Raw genomic sequence first — 26,489 nt, 5'->3', positions numbered from 1 at the left:
GAGATTATTAGACATTATTATTTTTTGAGACAGGGTCTCGCTATGTAGTTCAGTTTAGCCCAGGCTGACTTCGAACCTCGCCATAATTCTCCAGCCTCAGCCTCCAGATCCCTGGGCTTACAGGTGTGTATCACTACGCATTGGTACAGAGATTAGATTTTGAATTTTGGGACCTGGGTCAAAATAAGGACTGGGGTCTGCCTCCGCCCCTTGAACCACTGCAGACAACTGACCGACTCCTGGAAACTACATTTCCCAGAAGGCAGTGTGCTACTGTAGACGTATTTCCTCCCAGCGTCCCCCGCGAACGAAAAGAGCCCAGTGGGCTCGAGCCGCCAACCCTGCCAGTTTTCGTCGTTGCTTCTGTAGCTACTGCTTTTTCCTTCCCAAGAGGAGCTATCGCGGCCGCCCATCCTGGCCATCATGTCCGCCCAGGCGCAGATGCGTGCCCTGTTGGACCAGCTCATGGGCACAGCTCGGGACGGTGAGTTCGCGCGGCCGGCCAAGCCAGGGGCTGGGACGGGACTGAGGCGAGGCCGCCGGGCGGCCTGAGACAGGGGCCGCTGCCGTCTGCGCTTGCGCCGAAGGTAGGCGCTGGGCCTTTGTCTGAGCCGGTTCGCCTCTATAGCAGCAGCGGCCTGGTTCTTTCCCAGCGGCTTGTGTCGCGGGAAGTGGGGGGAGGTGCTCACCTCCCTCCGAGTCCGCGCCGCCAGCGGGACTTCAGCCCCGTCCCATTTGCTGTCTTGTAACTTCCTCCCCGTCGGTGCCGCGGCCCCGCGCCCCTCAGCGAACTGGAAAGTCGGCGAAGGGCTGGAAATCAGCGCGGGCTCCAGGTCGCCTGCGGCCGGCTGGCGGAATTCTTCCCAAGGCTCTTCGGGGAAGAAGCTACACCCGAGGGAGCCGGAGGGCCTGGAAACCCCAGGGCGTTCTTGTTCAGTACCATTACGTGGGGAGACGGAAATTGAGCTTTTCTAACGTGGGTTCCTGCCAAGTACTTATCCAGCTCCCTTTTTCCCCAGCCACACAGGAGGGCCTCTGTTTAGCCAGCTCTTAGCAGTCGTTAGGTAGGTTGTACAGTAGGCAGGAGCGCAATATGCTGGAGGTTGTCTCAGGAGAAAGTGCATCCTTACAAAACTATATACTTTCTGTGGATTGTTTTCTTTTCTACTGAAATAATGAAGTTGTAAGTTCACACTGGCACATTCTCAGGGCTGTGCAGATTCTTTGCACTTTATAGGTGAATAAGTGCTTTTAGCTTTCTTTGTATATTGAGTTGCTTTTGAATTGCTTCCCATATTTTTATTTCATACAAACTGAACAATTGTGGCCCCTCTATTTTATTTATAAAGGTTCAGTGTATCTTTGCCTGCCTACATCAATCTGCAAGGGAGTTGCAGAAAAGCCTCATGTTCATCGAGCCGTGAGTCACAACCAATTTCTAAGCTGTTATAACAAAAAAGTGTTTGCTTTTTTCACAAGTAATTTTAAAAGTGTAGTTTAGAAAGAAAACATTTTCAATAAAAAGACACTACATTAATCCTGGATGCTTGCAAATCCTAAAATATATTCCTCCTTGACTATTACACAGCTCTGTGTCCTATGCACAGATTAGCTTTAAATTTTGTCACATACCACTTTGCCTTTACTTTTATGTATCATTCCCCCTGACTTCCTTACTGCAGGTGTGGGCAAGAAAACTTTTCCTTTAAAACTTTTCAACAGCGGGCATAAAATTCTGCAGCTGAGGTCTTGAAGAATGCAGATGGGTACAGTATGTGTTGGAGCTCACAGTGTGTATTGACTAACCTAGTTCTTTTTTGCTTTTTTTGGTATTGTCTTGTTAAAAGTGACTCCTGGGTGCCAACTTTCTTTAAGGGTGGGGATTAAAGGGGTATAGAAAGAATAGGTCCAGATTATATGAGTGATAGAGTTTGAAAGCTTTCTTCATGTAATTTCAGGCAAACCACTGTCCATAACAGAATGATTTTGTTGATGGAAATTACCAGCTGTGTGTCATACATGGTGATTCATTGTACTCTGCTTAGCATGGGTTTTGGATTTCATTGCCCACATGTTTATGTTGGGTTAATGACCTTTTGGTGTTCAGCTTTTTACTTCTGATTCCATGACTTCTTTGGCACAATGGTGGAGTCACCTGTCATTGTGATTCTTCATCATATACTTAGCCTCCAAAATATCTGGATTTCACTCCAGTCGTAAATACCTTTATATCAGCTTCAGTTGTATTTCATGGGGAGAACACAGAAATGATAGACTACAAATCATCCAGGTGAATTGTTATACCAGATATCCTTTGTGGTTAATGTGATAATACTGTCTTATTTAAAACCACGAATGAATTTCAGGAGACGAAACCAGACAGAGGGTCAAGTTTACAGATGACCGTGTTTGCAAGAGTCACCTTCTGGATTGCTGCCCTCATGACATCCTGGCTGGCACGGTAGGTAGATTTGGAGGGATCTCATGGACCATATAGACTAGGTGCTTTATAAACACTGATTATTTTTCAGGTTGAATTCTGTTTCCTTTTAACATGTTTCTGCTGGCTTGAAGCACCAATGACACATGTATGACTGTCACATTGGGCTGCTTGTATCACTGGTGATACAAATAGATCTGATTACTTTCATCAGTCCTTTTTTTTTTTTTTTTTTTTTGGTGCCAGGGATTGAACTCACGACCTCGAGTTTGCCAAGCAGGTACTTATGCCGCTAAGCTAAGCCCTAAGTTTGGCCCTTCACTTTTATCAGTCTTTTTACTAATTAAATTGGTAAAATGGGATACTCACCATGCACCAATGGTGGGTCAAGCTGCCTAGCAGCAAGGTAATAGAATTATAGGGGCCAGGAATGTAGCTCAGTGGTACAGTGCCTGCCTGGCAAATGTGAGGCCCTGAGTTTAATTCCTGGTACCAAAAAAGAAAGGGGGGGGGGCGGTTATAAGAATTATGGCCCTGTCATGATTGTGTTAACAGGCAGGAGTCACCTGCTACTCTTCAGAGTATACTGTTTGGTGGAATTTTATATTATGGAACGTAGTTTAGAGGTATAAAATTCTGTCTATAGAGTTACCAGTTGTTTTTTTTCCCTCCTGCTCTAATGATTTGGTTTTTTTTTCCCCCTTTTTATCGGTATGGGGGATCGAACTCAGGACCGTCTGCTTGCAAGGCAGGTGCTTATGCCGCTGAGCTAAATCCCCAGCCCCTGCTCTAATGATTGATCCCATTTATAACCTTCCCACTGAGGTACAATCTCTAGTCCCCTCTTCCCCCCTTTTAATATGTATATATATTTTTAAAGAATAAAACAGAACAAAACAGATCGGAATAAAACAATACAAGCAACACAGGATTTCAAAACAAGACAACAGAAAATCAACAGTGGCTACCATAATGTCTTTTGTTTTCTTAAAAATAGTTGGTCCAATGACTTTTTCATCTTTTTTTGAAGCAGGATTTTATTGTGTGGTTCAAGCTGGCCTTGAATTCACTTTGTACCCCAGGCTGGTTTTGAGCTCACAGTGATTCTCCTGCCTTAGCCTTTGAAGTGCTGGAATTACAAGTGTGTGCCACAAAACCTGACTTTTTTCTTTTTTTTTTTTTAAGAGAAAAAAATAAAAACCAAGAAGCAAATCCCTTTTAAGTCTGAAATAAGATTTCACTGAGTTTCAGAGTTGCACAAGATAGCCTCCTACCTTGGCCTCCCAAGAGTGCTACGGTTATTTCCTGCTTCTTTCCGTGCTCTTTTGGATTTTTAAAAATCAATTGAAGTTGGGCATGGTGCTATATACCTGTAATCCCAATATTCCGGAGGTTGAAGCAGGAGGATCATTGTAAGTTTGAGACCAGCATGGGCTACAAATGAGGTGAAGGCTAGCCTGAGCTGCACAGCAAGACCCAGTCTCAAAAAGACTGGAAAACAAAAAAAAAAACCAGTTGGTGCCAGGTATGGTATTGCATACTCATAATGCTTTGCAGGATGCTGAGGTAGGGGTACCACAAGCTCAACATCAGTGTGGACAATTAAGATGCTGTCTCAAAATAAATGAAAAGGTATCCACCTTCCCATTCCTATTGTAGCGTAGTTCATAGCAACTCAAGTACAAAAACAGCCAAGGTACCCATCAGTGAATGAACAGATAAAGTAAATGTGATACAGGGCATAGTGATGCGTGCGTGTAATCTTAGCACTAAGAAAGCTAAGGCAGGAGAATCACTGTGCATTTGAGGCTAGCCTGGGCTACATACATAGTTCAAGGCCAGCCTAAACCACATCTTCAGACCCTATCTCTGGAAAAAAAAGACAGAAAGAAAATGTGGTATACACACATAATGAAGTTTTTTCAAGAGTAACATTAAAATACGGAGTTTCTGTTTTGTTTGTTTTGTTCTTTTGGTATCATGAATTGAACTTACAACCTTGCACTTGCCAAACGGGTATTTATGCCACAGCTAAATCCCTTCCCCTTTTTTGGTCTTTTTGAAGCAGAGGCTCCATGCAATTCAGGCTGACCTTTAACTCACTTTGTAACTAGGCTGGTCTTGAACTTGCAACAATCCTGTTGTCTCAGTCTCCTGGGTGCTGGGATCCCAGGTGTGTGCCACCATGCCTGATTGAAGAGTGAAATTTCATATGTAGTTTTCAGGAAAATGAACTTGTTAAGTGAAATAGCCCAGACTCAGGCAGACATCAGATATTTTTCATAATATGTGGAATCTAAAAAGATGATGTGAAAGTAGAAGGGAGACTTAACTAGACAGAAGGAATGGAAAAGGGGGAGGGGCTTATAAAGGGCGGTGAATTTGGTCAAAATGTTATATGCATGTATGAAAATACCACACTGAAAACCAGTATTTTGTAAAATTATGTCAGATTTTTTTTTTTTGTTTTGTCTTTTTCTTCTTTATCGATACCGGGGATCGAACTCACGACTGCCTGCTTGCAAGGCAGGTGCTTATGCCACTGAGCTAAATCCCCAGCCCCTATTTTGTAAAATTAAAATGTTCTAGTATATATTAAATAAAGATGAAACATTTGCTATATAACTCAGTAGTAGAGAACCCCTCTGTTAATCCACAGTATTGCCCCCCCCCAATCTGTTGAGGATAATTGATTTTATAGTTTAGTATTAAGTCATCCTTTTGGTAGCCCAATACAAATTGGGTGTGATGACAGTGGCATATGCCTGTAGTCTCAAAATTCTAGGAAGCTGAGGTATAAAAGAATCACAAGTTTGAGCCCAACCTAGATAGTTTACTTTAATGAAAGCCTATCTCAATGATCTCAGTGAGAAGTACCTTGGTTCAATCTTTAGTGTCTCAAAAAAAAAGGTGGTGATACTGTTCAATAGTAAAGTGCCTGTAACACCAAAAAACAAAAACTTAAAATAATAGCAATATACTATCTGGTAGCTATAGACTTGACTTCAGCTGATCAAAACATAAATACTAATTGTGTGGAACATAGTTTTATTTAAAATCAGACTAAGAAGATAGTCAGGGGGCTGGGGATTTAGCTCAGCGGCATAAGCACCTGCCTTGCAAGCAGACGGTCATGAGTTCGATCCCTGGTACCTATTAAAAAAAAAAAAAAAGACTAGTGAGGTTGGGTGGCACACACTTATAATCCCAACATTCTAGAAGCTGAGGCAGAAGGATAGCTGAGAATTTAAGGCTGACCCGAATTAACATAGCAAGATTTTTTTGTCTGCCATTCATGATGGTGCATGCTTGTAATCCCAGCACTTGTTTTTTTTTTTTTTTTTTTTTGTATTTTGTATTTTGTATTTTTACCGGTACCAGGGATTGAACTCATGACTGCCTGCTTGCAAGGCAGGCGCTTATGCCACTGAGCTAAATCCCCAGCCCCAATCCCAGCACTTGGGAAGCTGAGGCTGGGGAGTTCCAGCCCAGGGTACCTAGTGAGTTCAAGACAGTCTGAAGGTTGGGGATTTAACTCAGTGGCATAAGCGCCTGCCTTGCAAGCAGGCAGTCGTGAGTTCGATCCCTGGTACCAATAAAAAGGAAAAAGACAAAAAAAAAAAAAAAAAAAGAAAGAAAGAAAAAAACACTTAGTCTGAACTACATAGGAAGATGCTGTCTCAAGAAAAAAACCTTGTCTTAAAAAGTAAACAAAAAGGGGGCTGGGGATTTAGCTTAGCGGCATAAGCACCTGCCTTGCAAGCAGCAGTCCTGAGTTTGATCCTTGGTACTGATAAAAAAGAAAAAGACAAAAAAAAAAAAAAAGTAAACAAAAGACTAAAAAAGAAGAACATCTGGCATTTTTCAGTCCCTTGTAGAAAAAGAATTCTGTAAAGGACCACCTTTTTTTTTTTTGTTTTTTGGTGCCGGGGATCGAACTCATGACCTCGCACTTGCCAGGCAGGCACTTAAGCCACTGAGCTAAATCCCTGGCCCTAGGACCACCATTTTAAGGCTTCACAATTTAGCTACTTTGTGGAATGTAAAAGCTGTCACAGGGTCAGCACTGTCTCAGTACTTTGTGGAGGGGCTGAGGCAGGAGGATTATGAATTTGAGCCCAGCTCAGGTTGTTAAGCCATTTAACAAGACCTCTTACAAAAAATAGAAAAGATAAAAATACTATAAAGAGCTAGAGATTAGCTCTGTGTGAAGACCCTAGGTTTAATCTTTATTGTATCCTCCCCTCTCAGATTTGCTGTCCACTCTAACTAAGGGCAAATGTGCATTCTTTATGGTAACTCAAGAGTTTTTTATTATTACTGTTTGAGGGGATACATCTGTTGTGCTGGGGGGGGGCTGCCATAGGATTTTGCTACTATGTAGCCCAAGATGACCTTGAATTCCTGATCTTTGGGTCTCAGCCTCCTAAGTGCTGGGATTAGAGATGAGAAAATAAGCACTTTTTTTTTTTTTTTTTTGGTCTGTTTTTTTTTTGAGACGGGGTCTCGCTATGCAGTTCAGGCTGGCCTCACTTTGTAGCCCAGGCTGGTCTGGAACTCGCAGAGATCCTCCCACCTCAGCCTCCCTGAATGTTGGGATTACAGGCGTGCTCCACCACGCCGGGTTTTTATCATGCACCTTCTAAACTGCTCTGATGTGTTCTTTCAGGCTGGTATGTCTGACAGCATGTTTGCTAGACTTGAACTTCTGTTGAGTACTAGATGCGTTTTGATTCAAGGTTGGAAAATATAAGCTACGGTTTGCTGCAGATTGTTAGAGGTATTTTTTTTTGTGTGTGTGTGTGTGTTTTTTTTTTGTCTTTTTCATTTTTATCGGTACCAGGGATCGAACTCATGACCGCCTGCTTGCAAGGCAGGTGCTTATGCCGCTGAGCTAAATCCCCAGCCCCAATTAGAGGTATTGAGATGAGCACACATTAATGATTACAATAAGAGATTTCCACTTATCATAAATAGTGTAGCTTGTAGGGTCCTTTCTTCTTTTTTTCTTTCTTTTTTTTTTTCTTTTTGAGACAGGATCTTGCTAGGCAGGCTGGCCTTGAGTTTACTTTGTAGCCCAGGCTAGTTTTGAACTTGCAATGATGCACTTGCCTCAGCTTCCTGAGTGCTAGGGTTATAGGTGTTTAATCACACCCAGCAAAGGGTTGTTTTTTCCTATAGTTGGCATAATTTACAATTATTGGCTATTATACGCAGCAGAAGTCAAAGGAAACAGATGAACATATACCTATTTTACCTTGGCAGAGCCCTGTGTAGTGTATCGTTGGATACTAGCAAGAAAAATAATCAGTGGGAGGGCAGTTCCCACAATTGTTCATTTATTGGATACCTACTCTGCTAGACACTGGAGATACTATTGCCAGTAGCAGTAAAGTCTTTATTCTAGTGGAGAAGAAGGTGGACACTAAGTAAATGAATGGACAGTGGGTAGTTTTTTTATTTTGTTTTGTTTTTGTTTTTGTTTTTGTTTGAGACAGGATCTTGCTATGTATTTCAGGCTGGCCATGAACTCACTTGGTAGCCCAAGCTGGTTTCCCAGTGATCCACCTGCCTGCAGCATTCCGAGTCCTGGGATTATAGGTGTGCACCACTTTTAGAATGATGAGGAGAGCCCTCTTAGGGATATTTGAGCAGAGACCTAAAAAGATCAGGCATGTGAAGCTCTGGGCAGAGCTAAGAGCACAAGGGCAAAAGGTGATGTTGCTAACTGTGTGTGGGCTATGAATTGGATGGGGTCAGGAAGGCAGAGGCCGTGGAATCGCATGAAGAGAAATTACAGTTTCAGTAGCATTTCCAGCATTCAGGATTGTACAGGGGCAGCTCAGTAGATTTAAAGGGAGGAGGCAGCCCAGGAGAGCTGTGTACTTGGGTATGAAAATGAGTAAATGTGGCTGTGAAGGTCAGTGAGGATAAGGATTGGGATTTCTTGTGGAGGTGTTTGTAAGTGCTGAGTTTTGCTATTGTGGGCTGCATAGAGATGAGAAGATAGCTCTTTGATGGAGCTTGTGATTTTTAATAAGTTGAAACAGAACAAAGTAGGATATGGTGGCACATGCTTGAGAGACTAAGGCAGGAGGATCACCAAGAGTTCGAGGTCAGCATGACCATGTCTCAAAAAACAAAACCAGCCAGGGATTTATTTAGCTCAGCAGTTCAAATGCTTGCTTGGTTGTGAGTTCAATCCCTGGTACTAAAAAACAAAACAAAATAAAACAGAAATGGAATGAGAATAGATTTTTCAGAATATTGCGGTACAAGAAAGTGGTTATAATCCTCAGTTTGCTAAGGGCTATTTCAGATATAAGTTTTTTCTTTTAATTTTTTTTTTTTTTTTTTATCGGTACCAGGGATCAAACTCACGACTGCCTGCTTGCAAGGCAGGCTCTTATGCCACTGGACTAAATTCTGAGCCCCTAGATACAAGTTTTTGTTTAAACTCTTTGCATTAAAACAAACAAACGTCATTAATAGGAGCTAGGCAATTGAAGAATGGAAATAAATCACTTTATAGGGGCTTAGAGAAAATGCAGTATTAATATGTTTGAGAGAATAAGGTAGTTAACTGGAGGAAAGATGGTATAGCTTGTCTCAGTAAACTTTTGTTTTATAGGGATTGAGCCTAGGACCTTCGCACTGAATTACATCTCCAATCCTTTTTACTTTTTAAATTTTGAGACGGTCTTGCTGCATTGGCCAACTCAGAATCAGTCCTCCTGCCTCGGCCTCCCAGAGTACTGGGTTTATAGATGAATACCACTGGAACCAGCAGAACTTTGTTTTCCTAAGGGTTCCAGAACCATTAGTGCTTTTCCTTGTCGACCGTGTTAGATTATCAGAGGCTAGAGTGGTGAACGCAGGTGTTTTAAAGTAAAAGGTCTGACTCATTGGGTTTAGTAGTCACTTTAACATACTGGAAGGAGTTAATGCAGTGTTTCAGCTATGATTAGAGTTGGACTATTAGAGAAATGGCCAATACTTTACTGCTTCCTTGGATAAGTTGTAGTGGTATATCTAAAAAAAGGGAACCATGGAAACCAAAAGTCCTGTTAGCAGTGACTTTTCATTGAAAAGTCTCATATCAGAGAATACAGTGGTAAATTTTATTTCCTGACATTGAACCCAGGGCTTTGAATCTATAGGTACCACTGAGTTGTACCCTAAACCCTATGTCTTTGTTTTCTTAACTTAAAAAGTTTAACTTCTTAGAATGGAAATTACCTAAGGTTGTAGTGCTTTCTTCCTTTTTGCAAAGGGCCTTGGCACAATGACTGACATTTCTGGCTTTTTTGGTACTGGGGATCAAACTTATGACCTCACACTTGCCAGGCAAGTGCTTGAGCCACTGAGCTAAATCCCCAGCCCCTCTGGCCTTTTTCTTTTCTTTTTTTTTTTGGTCTTTTTCCTTTTTATCGGTACCAGGGATCAAACTCACAACTCCCTGCTTGCAAGGCAGATGCTTATGCCGCTGAGCTAAATCCCCAGCCCCTGGCCTTTTTCTTAAGTGACTTGAGTTGTCCAAGGTGGGCTCAGATTTGCAACACTCCTGCCTCAATCTCCCAGTGTGCCGTAATTACATGGCCGCCACCATGCCCAACTAGTGCTCTTTCTTTTTTCTTTCCTCTTTCTCTTTTTCCCTGTTTCTTTTTCCTTTTCCTTTTCCTTTTCTTTTTTTTCTTTTTGTCTTTTTTGAGACAGGGTCTTGCTGTGCATTTCAGGCCAGGCTGGCCTGGAACTTGCAGAGTTGCATGAGACTGCCTGGCCTCTTTACTTTTCTGTGTGTTTTTTCTTTGAATGGAGAGCCTTTATTAGTTCCTTGATAGCTGTCACTCATTTTTCAGGTTTCATTTATAAAAACTATAAGGAGCAGTATCTGGTATTTAGAAGAATGAATGAAGCAAAAGTTGTCAGATTTACAGGGATGTTAATTTTAGTCGTAGCTTTGTTTCTAGAACCAGTGTTGCACTTCCTCTAGATCCTCTGAGTAACCAACAAAATAACATGAGGCCCATCAGGCTTCAGAGTAGAGTAATAAAGGAGAACAGTGATTCTTTTATCACAGTGACAAATTGTATTATTGTCTGCCCAGCTTTATTTAGCTTTATTGTTGGTGAAACTGAAGGATGTTGTATGAATGTGACACGTTTTCTCTTTCTCCCTCCCCCTCTCTTTTTTTTTTTTTTTTTTTTGTACTGGGATCAAACTCATGACCTCAACGCTTGCCAGGCTGCTGAACTAAATCCCCAGCCCCACTTCCTTTCTTTTTTGACACGGTTTCACTGCATAGTCTAGATGGGCTTTGAACTCATCCCCAGCAAGGCAGATGCTTTTCTATAAAACTGCAGTGTAGGCACCAGGCACTGCAAGCCTCTATAATTTGCCTAGAATTTTTAAGAATTTTTATAACCCAGGAAAATTTCTTAATTGAGACAGGGTCATGCTGTGTAGCTCAGGCTGGGAAAGTACTTAGGATTACAGACATGTGCCACCTTGATGTGCTTAACCCAGAAAGTTTTTAAAGTATTTTTGGACATGGTTATAGTTTGAGCTTGTACAAGTTAATGGACTCCAACATTCTTTTTTTTAGTAGTTGTATAGACATACACTCTTGTCTAATAGAGATATTGTCTAGTAGGATGCTAGGTTTTGTTAATTTATGCTTTATAACTTGGTACTGTGATCTTTTTTGTGTGCTGAGGATTGAATTCATGACTTCCCACTTGCCAGGCAGGTGCTTATGCCATTGAGCTAAATCCCCAGCATCCTTCCCCACTTTTCTTTTTGTCTTTTTGAGACAGGGTTTCACTACGCAGTTCAGGCTGGCTTTGAGCTCATTTTGTAACCCAGGCTGGTCTCAAACTCAAAGTCATCTTCCTGCTTCAGCTTCTTGAGTGCTGGGATTATAGGCATGTGCCTGTACGCCCAACTTGGTACTATGATCTTTTTTTTTTTTTTTTGGTCTTTTTCATTTTCATTTTTCATTTTTTATCGGTACCAGGGATTGAACTCACGACTGCCAGCTTGCAAGGCAGGCACTTATGCCACTGAGCTAAATCCCCAGCTCCTGGTACTATGATCTTTAACTGATAAACTTCCCTATTTAGATGACCAGAGTGGGGTTACCTCCAGAGTCCTGTGCTCAGGATATGCACTGTTACATGTAATGACATGTACCTGTAATTTTAGTAGGAAGATTGAGACAAGAGGATCACAAGTTCAAGACCAGCCTGGACAGCCAGGTTTGGTGGGTGGTACATGACAATCATCCTAACACTCAAGAGGCTAAGTTAGGATTGCTTCAAGTTAGGCCAGGCTGGAATTCGTAGTTGAACACCAGCCTTAAGGGTGTAGCACGACTCCATCAAAAAATAAAGACTAGCCAGGGCTACATAATGAGACCCTGTTTAAAACACACACATACACATGCACACACACAAAAGAGCACTGTTAATCTATTTCATATGTGGTAAGAATATATAATAGCACATCAAGCTAATCTTACTGATACAGGTCATTTCATTTTAGTGATAGAGCCTTTTGTTTTGCATGTTGGCCTAATCTGGCTAGTAATATGTCCAGGGTGATTTACCAGGTTAGGAAAATGTTTAGAGAATTCATTAAGGTCTGAATCCAACGTTTGCTTTATTTTCCTATAGGATAGAAAGATCTACACAAAACCAAGTTTTGAATTGTAATTTTCAAAGCCCAATTTCTGTTTTCTCTCTCTATTGATCATACTGGGGATTAAAACTAGTGCCTATTGCAGTAATCAGTGGAGAAACATCTCCCCATGTGATCTTTCTGCCTCAGTCTTACCCCCCCCCCACCCCGTATATGCCACTAGGTTGTGCTTCTATTTCCTAATTTTCATATCAAGAGTTTCAGTATACAAAAAAGTATATTACTTTTCTAAAATTTTTAAATTCTTATTCGTACAAGTCTGTGGTATGTAATAATTACATTTATTGTGGAGAAGTGGTACATATACATAAAAACATATTGTTTATTTTGGCCAGGGTTGAAATACCAAATCATGCTTTGTATAGTGGGTAGCTATTCATGTGTAAACTTTTTTTTCTCCACAGCGTATGGATTTAGGAGAATGTACCAAGATCCACGACTTGGCCCTCCGAGCAGATTATGAGATTGCAAGTAAAGAGAGAGACCTGTTTTTTGAATTGGATGTAAGTTTCACTGCTGTTGATTTGTCCCTACTACAGAGTACCAAAGATAAAACTAACAATAATGTAATGTTCATAAATTATGTGATAAAATAATAAATTACACTGAGTGTGGTGGTACACACCTATAATCTCAGCATTTGGAAGGCTGAGGCAGAACTATCATCATGAATTTGAGGTCAGCCTGAACTACCTAGTGATACCCTGTCTCAAAAAAATAAAAATAAATAAATTAGACATTTGTTATCTGACCACTTTGAGTACTACAGTATGACCAGTACTATTTTTTTTAAATATTTTTTTGTCTTTTTTTAAAATTTTATTTAAGGAGAAAAAAAAAAAAAAACAGAAAAAGGGTCCAAGTTGTACAGAATTTCAGAAAAAATAAACAGTAGGAAATCACTAGTTAATAGATTACATATTGTCATGTTAGAAATAGTTGTTCAGGTTACAAAATTAAAACATATAAAGTGGACATTTAAACAATGAGACTGCAAACAGTTCTGTTCAGTGATCCAACAAAACTCAGTAATATGGTTATCTATCTTATACACTTAAATATACATGCAGTTATGTCCTTTAGAGCACTTTCTTGTCCTCTCTTTTGTAGAATGACAATTACGTATTTTGGGTTTTATTACTCCCACAGTTCTTACTACTTTTTTTTTGAAGAGAGTAAAACCAAATGTGACGGGGCTGGGGATTTAGCTCAGCGGCATAAGCACCTGCCTTGCAAGCAGGCGGTCGTGAGTTCAATCCCTGGTACCGATAAAAAAAGAAAAAGACAAAAAAAAAAAAAAAAAAAAAAAAAAAAAAAAAAAAAAAAAACAAAACAACCAAATATGACAAAACAGAACAGAGTCTGTCAAGTCAAATGGATGGACATAATACATAATGTATAAACAAAATATAAGGTGATCAACAATGGTTACCATAATGCCTCTTGCTATCTTAAAAAGAATTACCTATATCAGGTATAATAAAATTGGACAAAACAGTAAAGAACAAAGCCAATAAAACCAAAACATTGGAGACATTACAGGACTTCAAAAGAAGATAATAGTCAACCAGAATGGGCGTCATAATGAATCTTATTGTCTTCACAGTTGTTGCCTATACTTTCGAAGTTGGTACTATCAAGCAAAACAGAATAGAGGAAAATCAGTCAAAGCAAGATGGTGAGAGCAATACAGGGTTTCAAATCAAGTTAATAGGAAATCAAAGTGGGTTACTATAATATATCCTGCTATTTTTTAAATTAATTTTTTCCTTAATTAAAAAGAAAAATAAAAATAAGTAATAAAAAAAGGAGATTAAGATAAAAGAGGGCATAACAACAAAACAGCGCAGGTCAAAACATAACCATTTAAGCAAAATAGTATTTCACTACAAGATAATCCCGACATAAAGGTAGTTACCATAGTGTCTATTTCCTTGAAATCTTTGAGTATAACTTTATATACTGTAGCATCAAACATATCAAGACAATGTAAAACCATTCAAGAGAATGACAGTGTTACAGGGTATTTAGAATCAACTAACAAAATGAACAATGGTTTCTGTATAATCTCCTTGCCTATAAAAGTTTTTGTTTATATTATCACATGTAATAAAATCCAGTAAAATACAATATGTTAAGACCAATGGAGATAGAAGAACAAAAGCTTGATGGGACTTCAAAACAAGATGATATTAAATCAGCACTAGCTATTATGATGTCTTGTTTTCTCCAAAATAGCTGTTCCTGCCATTGAACCTTCTCTGCCTCATTTCTGTTGAGCTCTTTTTCTGTCATTAGCATTTTTTCTTTTTTAGAATATCTGCAGTATTTTCTGTAGAGTTGAATTGGTGGTTGCAAATTCCCCTAGTTCCTCTTTATCCTGGAAGCACCTTGTTTTTCCATCAATTTCTAGGGACAGTTGTGCAGGATATATCAATCTTGGCTGGAGGTCATTATCTTTCAAAGCTTGAATTATTTCCCCCCACGCTCTTCGTGATTTGTTGATTTGTGCCGAGAAGTCTGCTGTAATTCTGTTGGATGTTCCCTTATAAGTGATCTGTTTCTTGTCTCTGACGGCTTTTACTATTCTGTTCTTATATTGGATTTCTGGAATTTTGATTATTATATGCCTAGGTGTAGCTCTGTTTGGGTTGTAGGTGGCCGGGGTCCTGTATGTCTCATACATCTGAATATCTTTTTTTTTTTTTCTGGTACCGGGGATCAAACTCACCACCACCTGCTTGCAAGGCAGGTGCTTATGCCGCTGAGCTAAATTCCCAGCCCCACATCTGAGTATCTTTACCTTTTGCTAAATTAAGGATATTCTCCTAGATTATTTCTGTGAATAGCCTTTGTAGTTCATTTTTTTGTGTCCCTACTTCTTTTATGTTCTTAATTCTTAAGTGATAGATCCTCTTATCATCTTCTAGCCTTTGTATTATTGCTCTTCGTTTCCTTGTTATTTTTAAGAAGTTTTTCATTTCATACTCCCACCTTACAAATCTGTCCTCCAGTTTAGATAATCTGTCCTTAGTTTCTTTCAAGCTGTTATGCCAGCTTTCAAAGGAGTTTTTAGTTTTCTGGTAATCTCTTTGAACCTGCTTCATGTAGTCTGTGTTTTCTCTATTTTCTCCATCAAACAATTCTCCCCTTTTTCTCTTTTTCTTTTTTTTTTGTCTTTTTCCTTTTTATTGGTACCAGGGATTGAACTCACGACTGCCTGCTTGCAAGGCAGGTGCTTTATGCAACTGAGCTAAATCCCCAGCCCCATTCCCTTTTTTTTCTGTTCCTCCATTCCACCATCTGTTTTTTCTTGGGCAGTGCTTAGCATTTCTCTTAACTATTCTACTTATATCTTGCTTTACTTTGTTAAATACTTCACTTTGCGTCTATGAGGCTCCGGAGATACCACTTTATATCTATTGGTGCTGTGTCTGATATTGCATGTTTTCTGTCCTCATTCTCCTTTGCATTTACCTTTCCTGGATCAGTGTTCTCAGGATTGGGGACCGAGGACCCTTTCTTGTTGCTCCCTCTTCCCATACTTTTTGTTCCTTCCATATAAGCATATATAGGAGGCCCAGTTTTTATTCTTTGTTGGTTACAGTTTGTTTGAATCGCACCGGCTAGGTGTTAGTGCCCACTGCAGTGTACTAGGGAGACACAGACCTGGGCAGCCTCTGCTGGGCCCGCTCCTCCAGGTCACCCTACTGAAGGCTTCACTGCTAGGGTGCACCACCAGGCACTGGGAGCTGGTTTGGGCTAGCCTACTGGGTCTTAGTCTGCAGCGTCACCGAGGTCAGGGCTCCCCACCAATCCTGCTTGAGTGGGGAATATGCGACTAAAGTCACTGCAGCGTCCTGTTTTGGCTAGTCTGCCCGGTCCCAGAATGTCCTCTGTTGGAGCCTCCTAGTCTATGGAAGGGTCCCAGTTCCTCTCACTCACTGCAGGTTGGTGTAGGGCTCCCCGCCAGACCCACTCTCAACTCTGCCGATTCCCACTCTCAGAGCTTTTACGCGTCTCTCTCCCTGCTGTGCCGATTCAGACGCAGCAGCGATGGCAGAAAATTCAAATTGCAGGTTCCAGGTTCTGCGCTGAGATTTTATCTGTTCCAGTTATAGCACCAGGATTGCATTTCCAGTAGTTTCTCTCAGCTTAGTTCGTTCCTGGGTCGGCAGGGTATATCTCCCCTTGCTTAGGACTCCTCACACCACACCATTCCTGGATTCTAAGCTGGCAATCTCAGAGAGCCTCCATAGCTGCTGTTATCTATCTTGTTGTCCAGGAAGTCTTTTTGTCTTTTTTGAGATTGGGGTCTCGCTAAGTAGTTCTGGCTGGCCTTGAGCTCCCTTTGTAGTCCAGGCTGGTCTTGAACTCGCAATGATCCTCCCACCTCAGCCTCCCGAGTGCTGCGATTACAGGTGTGAGCCAACATACCTGGCTAGTTTATATGTGTATATGATAGTTTATATGTGTTAGTAAATAGAGAGTAGCTTTTTTTTTTTTTTTTTTGTCTTTGAGACTATCTCACTATGCAGTTCTGGCTGGCCTTGAGCTCACTTTGTAGCCCAGCCTGGTCTCAAATTCCCAGCAATCCTGCTTTAGCCTCCTGAGTGTTGGGATTACAGGCATGTGCCATTATACCTGGCTCTAGTCCCCTCCCCTCACTGGGGATCAAATGCAGGAGTTCTTTAGCTACATTCTTCAGAATAGGCTCCCACTTTTTTTTTTTTTTTATCGGTACCGGGGATCGAACTCACAATCGCCTGCTTGTAAGGCAGGTGCTTATGCTGCTGAGCTAAATCCCCAGCCCCTAGGCTCCCACTTTCTTTCTTTCTTTCTTTTTTTTTTTTTTTGACAATTCATTTAACTTTATCCAGGCTCCCACTTTCAAGAGTCTCAGTTGATCAGCTGAGAATCTTTTAACTTGTGGATCCTTCTACCTCACTATCTCTCAGTGATGGGATTACTTAAGGTATTACTTTGCATCAACTCCTATGAAATTTTGATGTCACTAGTGTATCCATTTTGATGTTACTTGCATATCCATTTCTACACTGTGATTGTTTGTCACACTACAAAGCGTTGGACAATGAGATTTTTTTCACCCTATAAAACCAGATTTCACTCTTGCCCCATTGAGAACACATGATTTAGAGTCACTTCATTTAAATTCTTTTTTATCCCTGTTTGGCCATTACTAGCATGATCAGAGTTCAGCAAAAGGGTTTAATGCTGTTCAGGTTCCTGAATGAAGATCAAGAGGAGCCTGAGGGATCCAGTGAGAATCAAAATTCAAAGTGTTTCCCCCAACAAATCACAATTTAGAGTAAGTTCTATTTAAACCACTAAGCTTAAAAGATTTTTGAGGAGGAGTGGGAATGGAACTCAAGGACCTTCAAACTGATATACCTCCCCGGCCCATTTTTTAATTTTGAAACAGTCTGACAAATTATCTAGGTTGTACTCAAATTTGGTCCTTTTGCCTCAGCCTCCAAGAGTGCTTAGATTACAGACAGGCATTGTGTTACCTGGTTTTCAATACTTGGTTTAAACTTTTTTGCCCAGGGAGGGGCTGGAGCTTCTTTCTTTGCTGTAGGTGCCATTTTGGCAAAAAACCTCTGAGCATTTTTCTTTTTTTACAGAGAAAAAGCAAAAGTCAGGAAGTAAAAAACAACAAAAGTAAAATGACAACAATGTGGACTTTTTTTTTTTTTTTTTTTTTTTTTTGGTACCGGGGATCGAAATCACAACCTGGCACTTGCCAGGCAAGCAGCTTATGCTGCTGGGCAAAATCCCCAGCCCTGGGCCTTTTTTTTGTTTTGTTTTTTGAGATGGTCTCACTATATAGTTAGGGCTAGCCTTGAACTCACTTTGTAGCTCAAGCTGGTCTCAAACTCACAATGATCCTCCAACTCGGCCTCATAAGCCCTGGACACTAGGACTACCACCATACCCAGTGACTGGGCATTTTTAACCTTTGAATTTTCTTTTTGTGGTACATTTTTTTAAATATATATATATATATATATATATAATAATATTCATCATAGAGAATTTGTACCTGTACATTGTATGTCTTGCTGCTGCTTTTTTCCCTATTCTCTCATCTTCAGTCCCTCTTCTTTTTTTTTTTTTTTTTTTGTCTTTTTCGTTTTTTTATCAGTACCAGGGATCGAACTCGCGACTGCCTGCTTGCAAGGCAGGCGCTTATGCCGCTGAGCTAAATTCCCCAGCCCCTAGTCCCTCTTCTTATTTATAGAAGTGTATCCATTTTGCCTTGTGTTATCCTTTTTTCCTCTTGTCCCCTTCTTTCCTTTCCTCCTCCTCAAGTATTTTTAAAATAGTATTTTCTTTAAAAAAGAAAAGAAAAGAAAAGAAAAAATGTAAATCTAAAGGTCTGGGGATTTAGCTCAGCGGCCCAAGTGCCTGCCTGGCAAACATAAGGTTTTGAATTCAATCCCTGGTCGTGTCCCCGCAATGCTGCCAAAAAAATGGTGGTTTCTGTTTTTTGTTTTTGTTCTTTTTTTTTTTTTTTTTTTTTTTTTTGGTGTCAGGTTCTTACTATGTAGCTCAGGCTGGCTTTGAAGTTCTGGCCATTCTCCTGCCTCAATCCTGCCTCATGCCAGAGTGCTAGATTACAAGTGTGTGCCACCGTGCCTGGCAAAATAGTGGTTTCATAAAGATACAGTTTTCACCCATATTTACTAGACCTTTAAATTGTTAAATTATACTTCAGTAGTGTGTGAATGTGCTTGAATTACTTCTATATTGAAAGACAGTGACTGTGATCTAACTTGAACATAAAATAGACCAGATTGGCTTTGAACTCACTGTGTAGTCCAGACTGTCCTTGAACTTGTGGTATTTATGCCTCAGCCTCCCAAGTGCTGGCATTACAGGCATGTGGCACCATGCCCACGGGCCTTTTTATTTTGTGACAAGGTCTTGAAATGTTGCTGAGTTGATTGGGCTAGGCTTGAATTTGTGATTCTCTGGCCTCTTATCTCCAGAGTGCTAGGATTACAGGTGTGTACCATCATGCTCAGTTTAAAAACAGTTTTAAAAAAAAAAAAAAGCTTTTTGGGCTGGGGATTTAGCTCAGTGGCATAAGTGCCTGCCTTGCAAGCAGGCAGTCATGAGTTCGATCCCTGGTACTGATAAAAAAACGAAAAAGACAAAAAAAAAGAAAAAAAAAGTGCTTTTCAGCTGAATTTGGTAGGGCACACCTATATCCTAGTACTGAGGTGAGGAGGCTAAGGCAGGAGGATCCCTGTGAATTTGAGGTCAGCCTGAGCTTCACTAAATAGTGAGGTTTTGTCTCAAAAAAACTTTAAAAAAGAAGCTATTTTCTTAGTTATGTAGTATTAACTAGTTCATTGTTTTTGTAGTCTGGGTCTTTCTATACAGTTCAGGTAGCAGAGGCTGACCTTGAACTTGTGCCATCTTCCTCCTTCAGGATCCTGAGCACTAGAATTACAAGAATGTGCCTGGTTTAAGAGGATAATTCTTACATGTTACAGACTGACCTTGGAAGGCTAGCTGTGGTGGTATATTCCTGTAATCCTAGCACATTAGTACTTGGGAGAGTGAGGCAGGATTGCTGCAAGTTCAAATGCAGCCTGTATTACATAATGAATCCTGGCCAACCTGTACATACCCAGACCCTGTCTCAAGAAAAAACAAAAACACTGACTTTGATTGTTTAGCTTTTTAAAAGAGTATTTCAGAGCAGTTCCAAGAAGCTTATTGTTTCCAGTTCCAAGGACTGGCTGAAAGTCTGAAATCTGAGACTTTGCTGACAAATGAAACAATAAGGTATCCTATTTGTAGAACTTACTTGGATGGTAGGTGGGCATATTTTACAAAACAGTTGAGGCATAGTGTGGTGGTATACATCTATAGTCACAGCACTCAGGAGGCTGAGACAAGATTGCCTTGAGTTTAAGGCTAGCCAGGGCTACCAGTGCATTCAAGGCCATCCTGAACTACATAGTGAAATCCTGTCTCAAAACACAACCCCCCAGCGAAAAGAAAACACCTCCCAAAAACCACTTGAAGCCAAGCATGGTGGTGCATGCCTGTAATAATACCAGGACCCAGGAGGCTAATCCTGCAAGAGAATCACTGAACTCAAGCCAGCCTTGATAATACCTCAAAAATAATAATACCTCAAAAATCCAAAGTAAACAGTTGAAAAAGCAAGGAGGATTGCCATGATTGTGAGGCTATCTGGGCTACTAATGAGTTCAAAGCTGACCTAAACTACATAGCAAGAGCCTGTCTCAAAAAAAAATGAAACATAGAAACCCCCCAGAGATCTATTTTATTTGAATTTTGGGGGGTTTTGTTGTTGTTTTTGAACTTGTGTAGCTGAGGGTGGCCTTGGATTTGATTCTAAGTCTGCCTTGTGCACCATGCCCTGCCTGGGGCACAGTAGAGGTACACAGGCTGAGTGAGTGAACCTGGGTCACCTCAAACTTATGTGTTAGGAACTATCCCAACACAGGTGACCCACACTTCATATTTGGGGAAAATAGTGTGAAATGTATATTAGCAAATACAGCCTAGATCATTTGCTTCTCCCATTGCTTGGCTTGAATATACTGAATGAAATTGTTATGAGTATTAGGTTGACCACTGACAGGAGTTTTGAGCTCTGTGGTTATAGAGTACAATTTGGTAGTCAGACTTAAGAGTTAGTATGCTTTGCCTTTACTAGTCTCCAAGAGATAGGGTACCATGAGGTAGCCTTTTCTCCATCAGTAGCTACTCTCAAATGTGATTATTTGAAGAAAATACTTAAAATTTCTGAGGAGATTCCTCTGATCATTTCAGATTGACACTGGTCTCTAGAGTACCTTCCAACAGCTAGCCTACTTTCTACTGTCCATTTTAGAAGAGAAGATGTAAATCACTCCTTGGTCTGTTGTCCTGTTGTCTCCACCCCAAATTTGCTTACCTCTGTTGTTTGGTAATAGATCACTGTCATCACTGCCAAACATGCTGACTGTGGTATTTTAACACATGCTGCTATTGGCTAGCTGGCTCATGGTGTAATATGGAAGATGCTTGTTCCTCGATACCAAGTGATAGTTGAAAATTGATGCCCTGTATGTATGTTTATATGAAGTTATGTTGGCTTTTACCTAGTTATAGCAGATTAACTTTAACATGTATTTTAGATAGTGAGCAGAAACTAAACTTTGTAGTTTTCCAAAATTTTTTTCTCTTTTTTCTTTTTTGGGAGATGGTCTTGTTGAGTTGCCAGAGCTGTTACTGAATTTGGGATCCTCATGTCTCAGCCTTCCCCAAGTGTCTGGGATTACAGGCATGCATCACTGTACCCAGCTTACTGTTTCATTTTTTAGGTAGACGAGGGAACATACATGAGGAAATAGTATTTATGCAGGTTACAGGAAGTGTTGAGTGCAGTGTGTATATCACCTATACTTCTCTAGAAGGTCCCCTAAGACTGATCTTTATTCAGCTTTTTCTGTTCTCAGAGAACAGTGATAACTATGTTCCCCTAGACTTTCAGAAGTGTTACTGGGAGTTGGAGGCCCTTCTGTAAGTTTTAGAGAAATATACAACTACATCAGATGAGAAGACCATATTTCTCCCAGTGATTTGGTTTAAGAAAATGGCTGAATTTAACATGATTATGAATGTATTAACTGCCATTGACTCTTCAGGGGTTAAGAAACCTAGGCATGTATTTCTGTTACACAAATGGGCTCTAAGATCTTCTATCCCTGATCATAACTATCAACTTTGCTTTTTTCTGAGCTAGGCAATGGATCATTTGGAGTCCTTTATTGCAGAGTGTGATCGGAGGACTGAGCTTGCCAAGAAACGACTGGCAGAAACACAGGAGGAGATCAGTGCAGAAGTTTCTGCAAAGGTATATCTGGTGGCTTTGGTATAAGTCAGTGTGTGAATATTGGGTATGCTGCTGGTCCTTAACTCACTGCCAGCACTGATAGGATGCTTCTGGGGTGGGTGCCGTATGCTACCTTAGCTGTGGTGCCTGGTAAGAATGTGAAACTATAACCAAACATTGATGTGTTATTTCAACCTCTAAGAGCTGCATCTGTGTCCTTTTTTTCATATTCCTTTTCCTCTCTAAGACAACCTCCCCGACTTAAATAGTGCAGTACTAGGGATTGCGCCCAAGAGTACTTACTAACATCCTAATCAAAATAATTAGTAGGTAAATGCTTAAACTGGTGCATTTCTCCGAGTGGACTGAAGAAGGGAGTTCTGTAGGGGACTGGCCTGAGCATCAGCTCCATTGTCTGACCCTCCTCTTCAGTGGAAATAAGTTTCTTTTTGGGTTTCTTCTCAATGCTAAAGAAATGCTACAAGAAAAATACTTGTTTTTGTTTTTCAGTTTTTTTGTTTTTAGGTGTATACTTACCTTGTTTCTCCCTTCAGGCAGAAAAAGTACATGAGTTAAATGAAGAAATAGGAAAATTACTTGCCAAAGCCGAGCAGCTAGGAGCTGAAGGAAATGTGGATGAATCTCAGAAGATTCTTATGGAAGTTGAGAAAGTTCGTGCAAAGAAAAAAGAAGCTGAGGTTGGTGGATGAAATGTTTTAGGAAAAGTGAAATGTTAATTTGATAGAGTTGACTATTTGGACTAGTTTTAAGGCGCAGCTATATTTTTTAAAATTAATTTTGTTACTCAGAGCAAACAAATTTTGTTAAGTTCACAGAAAATAAGAGAAGGCACATGGGTGGATAGAATCTGGTAATGTTCATTTCTGTTGCAATGCAGCATCTTTGGAATTCTTTCTGCTTTCAGTAGCAGACAAGATGTTCAGTAGTCTTAAGGCTTCTCTCTTCGGCAGGCAAGGCTTAGAAGTCACAGTTTTATGATACTTTGTCATTTGAAAAAACAGGTAATCCTTGACAGTGGCCTTCAGTTAGTTAGTCAGCAGGATTTCAGGAATTATTTGACAATTTATATTTATTTTTTTGTCTGGTGCTAGAGATGGAACCCAGGTCCTTTAGGCAAGTGCTTTAACAATGAGCTATGTTACCAGACTTACTGTGTTTTCAATTATACGTGTTTGTCTTTTTGAGACAGGATTTCACACTATAAAAGTTTAGGCTGACCTTAAACTCACTTTGTAGCTTAGGCTGGTCTTGAACTCACAGCGATCCTCCTGCCTCAGCCTCTGGAGTGCTGGGATTATTAGGCATGCACCACCATGCCCAGCTAATTATGCTTCCTATTTTAAAATAATTATAGATTTATGTTCAGTTTATGTGTTGGGTTTTTGTTTTTGTTTTTGATACTGGGGATCATGAGTTTGACCTTACTCATGATCTTACATTTGAGAGGAAAGTGCTTTGCTACTGAGCTATATCCCCAGCCTTCCTGTTCAGTTTAAAAGGACTATGTCAGGCATGGTGATAGGGATACATGCCTGTAACCCAGTATTTGAGAGGCTAAGGTAGGAGAATCACCATGAATCTGAGACCAACCTAGGCTGCATAGTCGGATCCTGTTTTAAAACGAAACAAAAATAAAATTCATCTATAGCAGGACATGGTAGCACATTCCTGTGATTCCAACATTTTAAAACTCTCATCAAAATTTTTACAAAGTTTGGGCATAATTGATTTAATTCCCAGTGCCACATCTACAAAAAGCTTCACCTTTCTTGTCACATCAGATATTTTTTTTTGGAGGTAGATATATGATGGCAGTTCTATAAACTGTACCCTTATCTCTCCCTTGCCTTTTTCCAGGAAGAATACAGAAATTCCATGCCTGCATCCAGTTTTCAACAGCAAAAGCTACGTGTCTGCGAGGTCTGTTCAGCCTACCTTGGTCTTCATGACAACGACCGCCGTCTGGCAGACCACTTTGGGGGAAAGTTACATTTGGGATTCATTCAGATACGAGAGAAGCTTGATCAGTTAAGGGTAAGTTAATGTATTCCTGGAGAACTTGCGGCATCTTGTGGTCCTCATTTTTTGTTTTAATTTTAAAAAGCCTTCTGCCAGATAAGGAAATGCATACCAGTAACTTCAGCATTCTAGCAGACTGATTGGGCAACTTAGTGAGAACCTGTCTCAAAATAATTTTTGAAAAGGGCTGAGTGTGATGGTGCATGCCTGTAGTGATACTTGGGGGGCTAAGACAAGACAATTGCTATGAGTTTGAGGCCTGCCTGGATTCCTTAGGGAGTTCAAGGCCAAACCTAAACTGTATAGTGAGATGCTGTTCAGAAAGAAAAGAAAAAAGAAAGGTCAGTGGGAAGGCCCTGGATTCAATTCCCAGTACCACAAAAACAAACAAAAAACCCAGACAGACAGACAAACAAAGAAAACCAATAACCTTGTTTTCTGATTCACTCTGTGTACATTTACAGTGAAATACTTCATGAGTTCTATAGTGAAATGCTCAGACTTACTACTTGAGTTCACTTGAGTTTATAAAACAGACATGAGATCTCAAAACCCAAAAAAATCTTGGAAATCTATCTACTTTATACCCTTCTTTACCGAGGAAAATGCTGGCCCCTAGTCCTACCATAAACAACTCTTAGGTTATTAGATCTGACATAAGATCACACAACTTGGTTGCTTGCTTTTGAGCCTCCTCAGGGAAATGAGGTGATGGGATTTTCTGATAGCACTATACCACCCTGGCTCAGACAGTCTCAGGTTCTTCCTCAAGGCTCTTTATTTTCCTTAACATTTAAAATGTTAAGTACACAATACTATAAAGGAACATCAGCATGTCACTGGTATTTTGATTGTTCATATTGACAGGGCTTCCCTTGTTCACTGTATACGAGGACCTATGATAGGCTGCAGGCAGGTAGCCTTCTCTTCAGATATCATAGATGTGATGGGGAGACACACTTGTGCCTCCTTGACTATAGAGTGTAAAAGTGTAGTGTTGAAATAATCTAGACCTCAATAAGTGCTCGGACCTTGTGCTTCTAGGAAAGAACCTGCTCATCAACAGATGTGAGTTCTGCAAAATAGAGGGGTCTCTCAAGCAACATGTGCTATTGAGAGGAAGAACCTGAGCTGGAGTAGGACGTTTTGCTTTAGCCTTTCCAATAGAATTTTGAAAAAAGATAATATTTGGTACATTCAGAACCAGATTATGGATTCCAACTCCCAGAGGTTATGGAGCTGTGCTCCCACATGGAATTCAAAGGAAAGACTATGAAAATAGAAAGTATTTAGGAAAACAAAGATTTTAGTTTTCCGCTTTATGGATGAAGACTGCATCACTGCAAAATTGCCTCACCCTGGGACAGATGAGATTGAACTGAGTTCCACTTCCCTTCTTTTCCCCATAGTTTATCTTAATGTAATCTTAATGTAATTTTTTAATATATATAAAAGTTTTAAATTTTTCTAAAGTGTATTTTTGCATCAGAATAGTGAATAAATTGAAATGTTTTTTCTGTAACCAGAAGAATTTAGTCGAGGAAGCATATTTTTACAAATGTTGTAACTAGGAACAGTGTGCAGTTGGCCAAAACAATACAAACATTATAGATTCTTTTTTGTTGTTGTTGTTTTGTTTTTGGTACAAGGGATCAAACTCACCACCTTGTACTTGGCCAGGTAGGCGCTATGCAGCCTAATACACCCATGGCCCATGTTTGTTTGTGTTTTGAGGCAGGGTCCCATTATGTAATTCAGGCTGGCCTCAAACTCACTTATGTAGCCCAGGCTGGTCTTAAACTCATAGTGACCCTCCTGCCTCAGCCTCCAGAGTGCTGGGGATTTCAGGTGTGTACCAGTTACTGAGCATGGTCTTCACTATGGACACTATCTCTGCAGTTATCTGAAAAATTATTTCTGATGTGATTTTTTTCCAGAGCCTCTTTCAATTGGTTTGTTGTTATCACTTCAGAGAGGCCAGGTAGGAGGCTTTCAAATTGTTCCATCTCACTCAGGTTGGGTTTGCCTTTGGTGAACTGGATGTCTACCAAAGGAGTTGCATCTTGTTTAAGTAACTTCTCATTTTCTTTTTTTAGTTTAATTCTTGGGGTGATGCTTTTAAATTGTGCTTCTAGGAAAGAACCTGCTCATCAGCAGATGTGGTGGGTTGCTTTATAGGTAATGACTACTTCTGTGTGGTATCTTCAGGTGTAGCTGATTTTTAGGTTTTGAGTCTGTTGGAAGATCCTCCCTCTTCAATTTGTTGGAAATGAGAAGTTGTTACTTGGATGGCCCAATCCCTGGTTCTTTGGCACTATGCCATCATATTTTCTCTGACTCTTAAGTCAGCCTCAGTCATGGAATACAAGGAGAAACAGTTGTTTAGAACAATTATGTCACTTTTGACTCTAGTGATACTCACAGCAT

At 40.3% G+C, this 26,489-nt stretch overlaps 1 protein-coding gene across 4 annotated transcripts in view; it reads left to right on the top strand.

Annotated features, from left to right (window-relative positions):
• Positions 1-282: 282 nt before the first annotated feature.
• Positions 283-26,489, top strand: part of Luc7l (LUC7 like) — a 32,400-nt gene continuing 6,193 nt past the window's right edge. For 2 of the 4 annotated variants that reach the window (XM_063226188.1, XM_063226187.1), the window contains exons 1-6: positions 294-484; positions 2,367-2,461; positions 12,544-12,642; positions 21,933-22,043; positions 22,577-22,720; positions 23,901-24,077. In XM_063226188.1, coding sequence (XP_063082258.1) covers positions 424-484; positions 2,367-2,461; positions 12,544-12,642; positions 21,933-22,043; positions 22,577-22,720; positions 23,901-24,077 — 687 coding nt within the window. In that variant the 5' untranslated portion in view covers positions 294-423. Of the gene's footprint in view, positions 485-1,349; positions 1,421-2,366; positions 2,462-12,543; positions 12,643-21,932; positions 22,044-22,576; positions 22,721-23,900; positions 24,078-26,489 lie in introns of all 4 variants that reach the window. The other 2 variants (XM_063226190.1, XM_063226189.1) reach the window with 2 other exon arrangements.

The sequence above is a fragment of the Cavia porcellus genome, unplaced genomic scaffold (genome assembly GCF_034190915.1).
Source record: "Cavia porcellus strain 051 isolate PalLab524CR breed Dunkin Hartley unplaced genomic scaffold, mCavPor4.1 scaffold_16, whole genome shotgun sequence".
NCBI lineage: Eukaryota > Metazoa > Chordata > Mammalia > Rodentia > Caviidae > Cavia > Cavia porcellus.
Note: the sequence above shows the minus strand (reverse complement) of the source record. Positions and strands in the feature narration are given on the sequence as shown.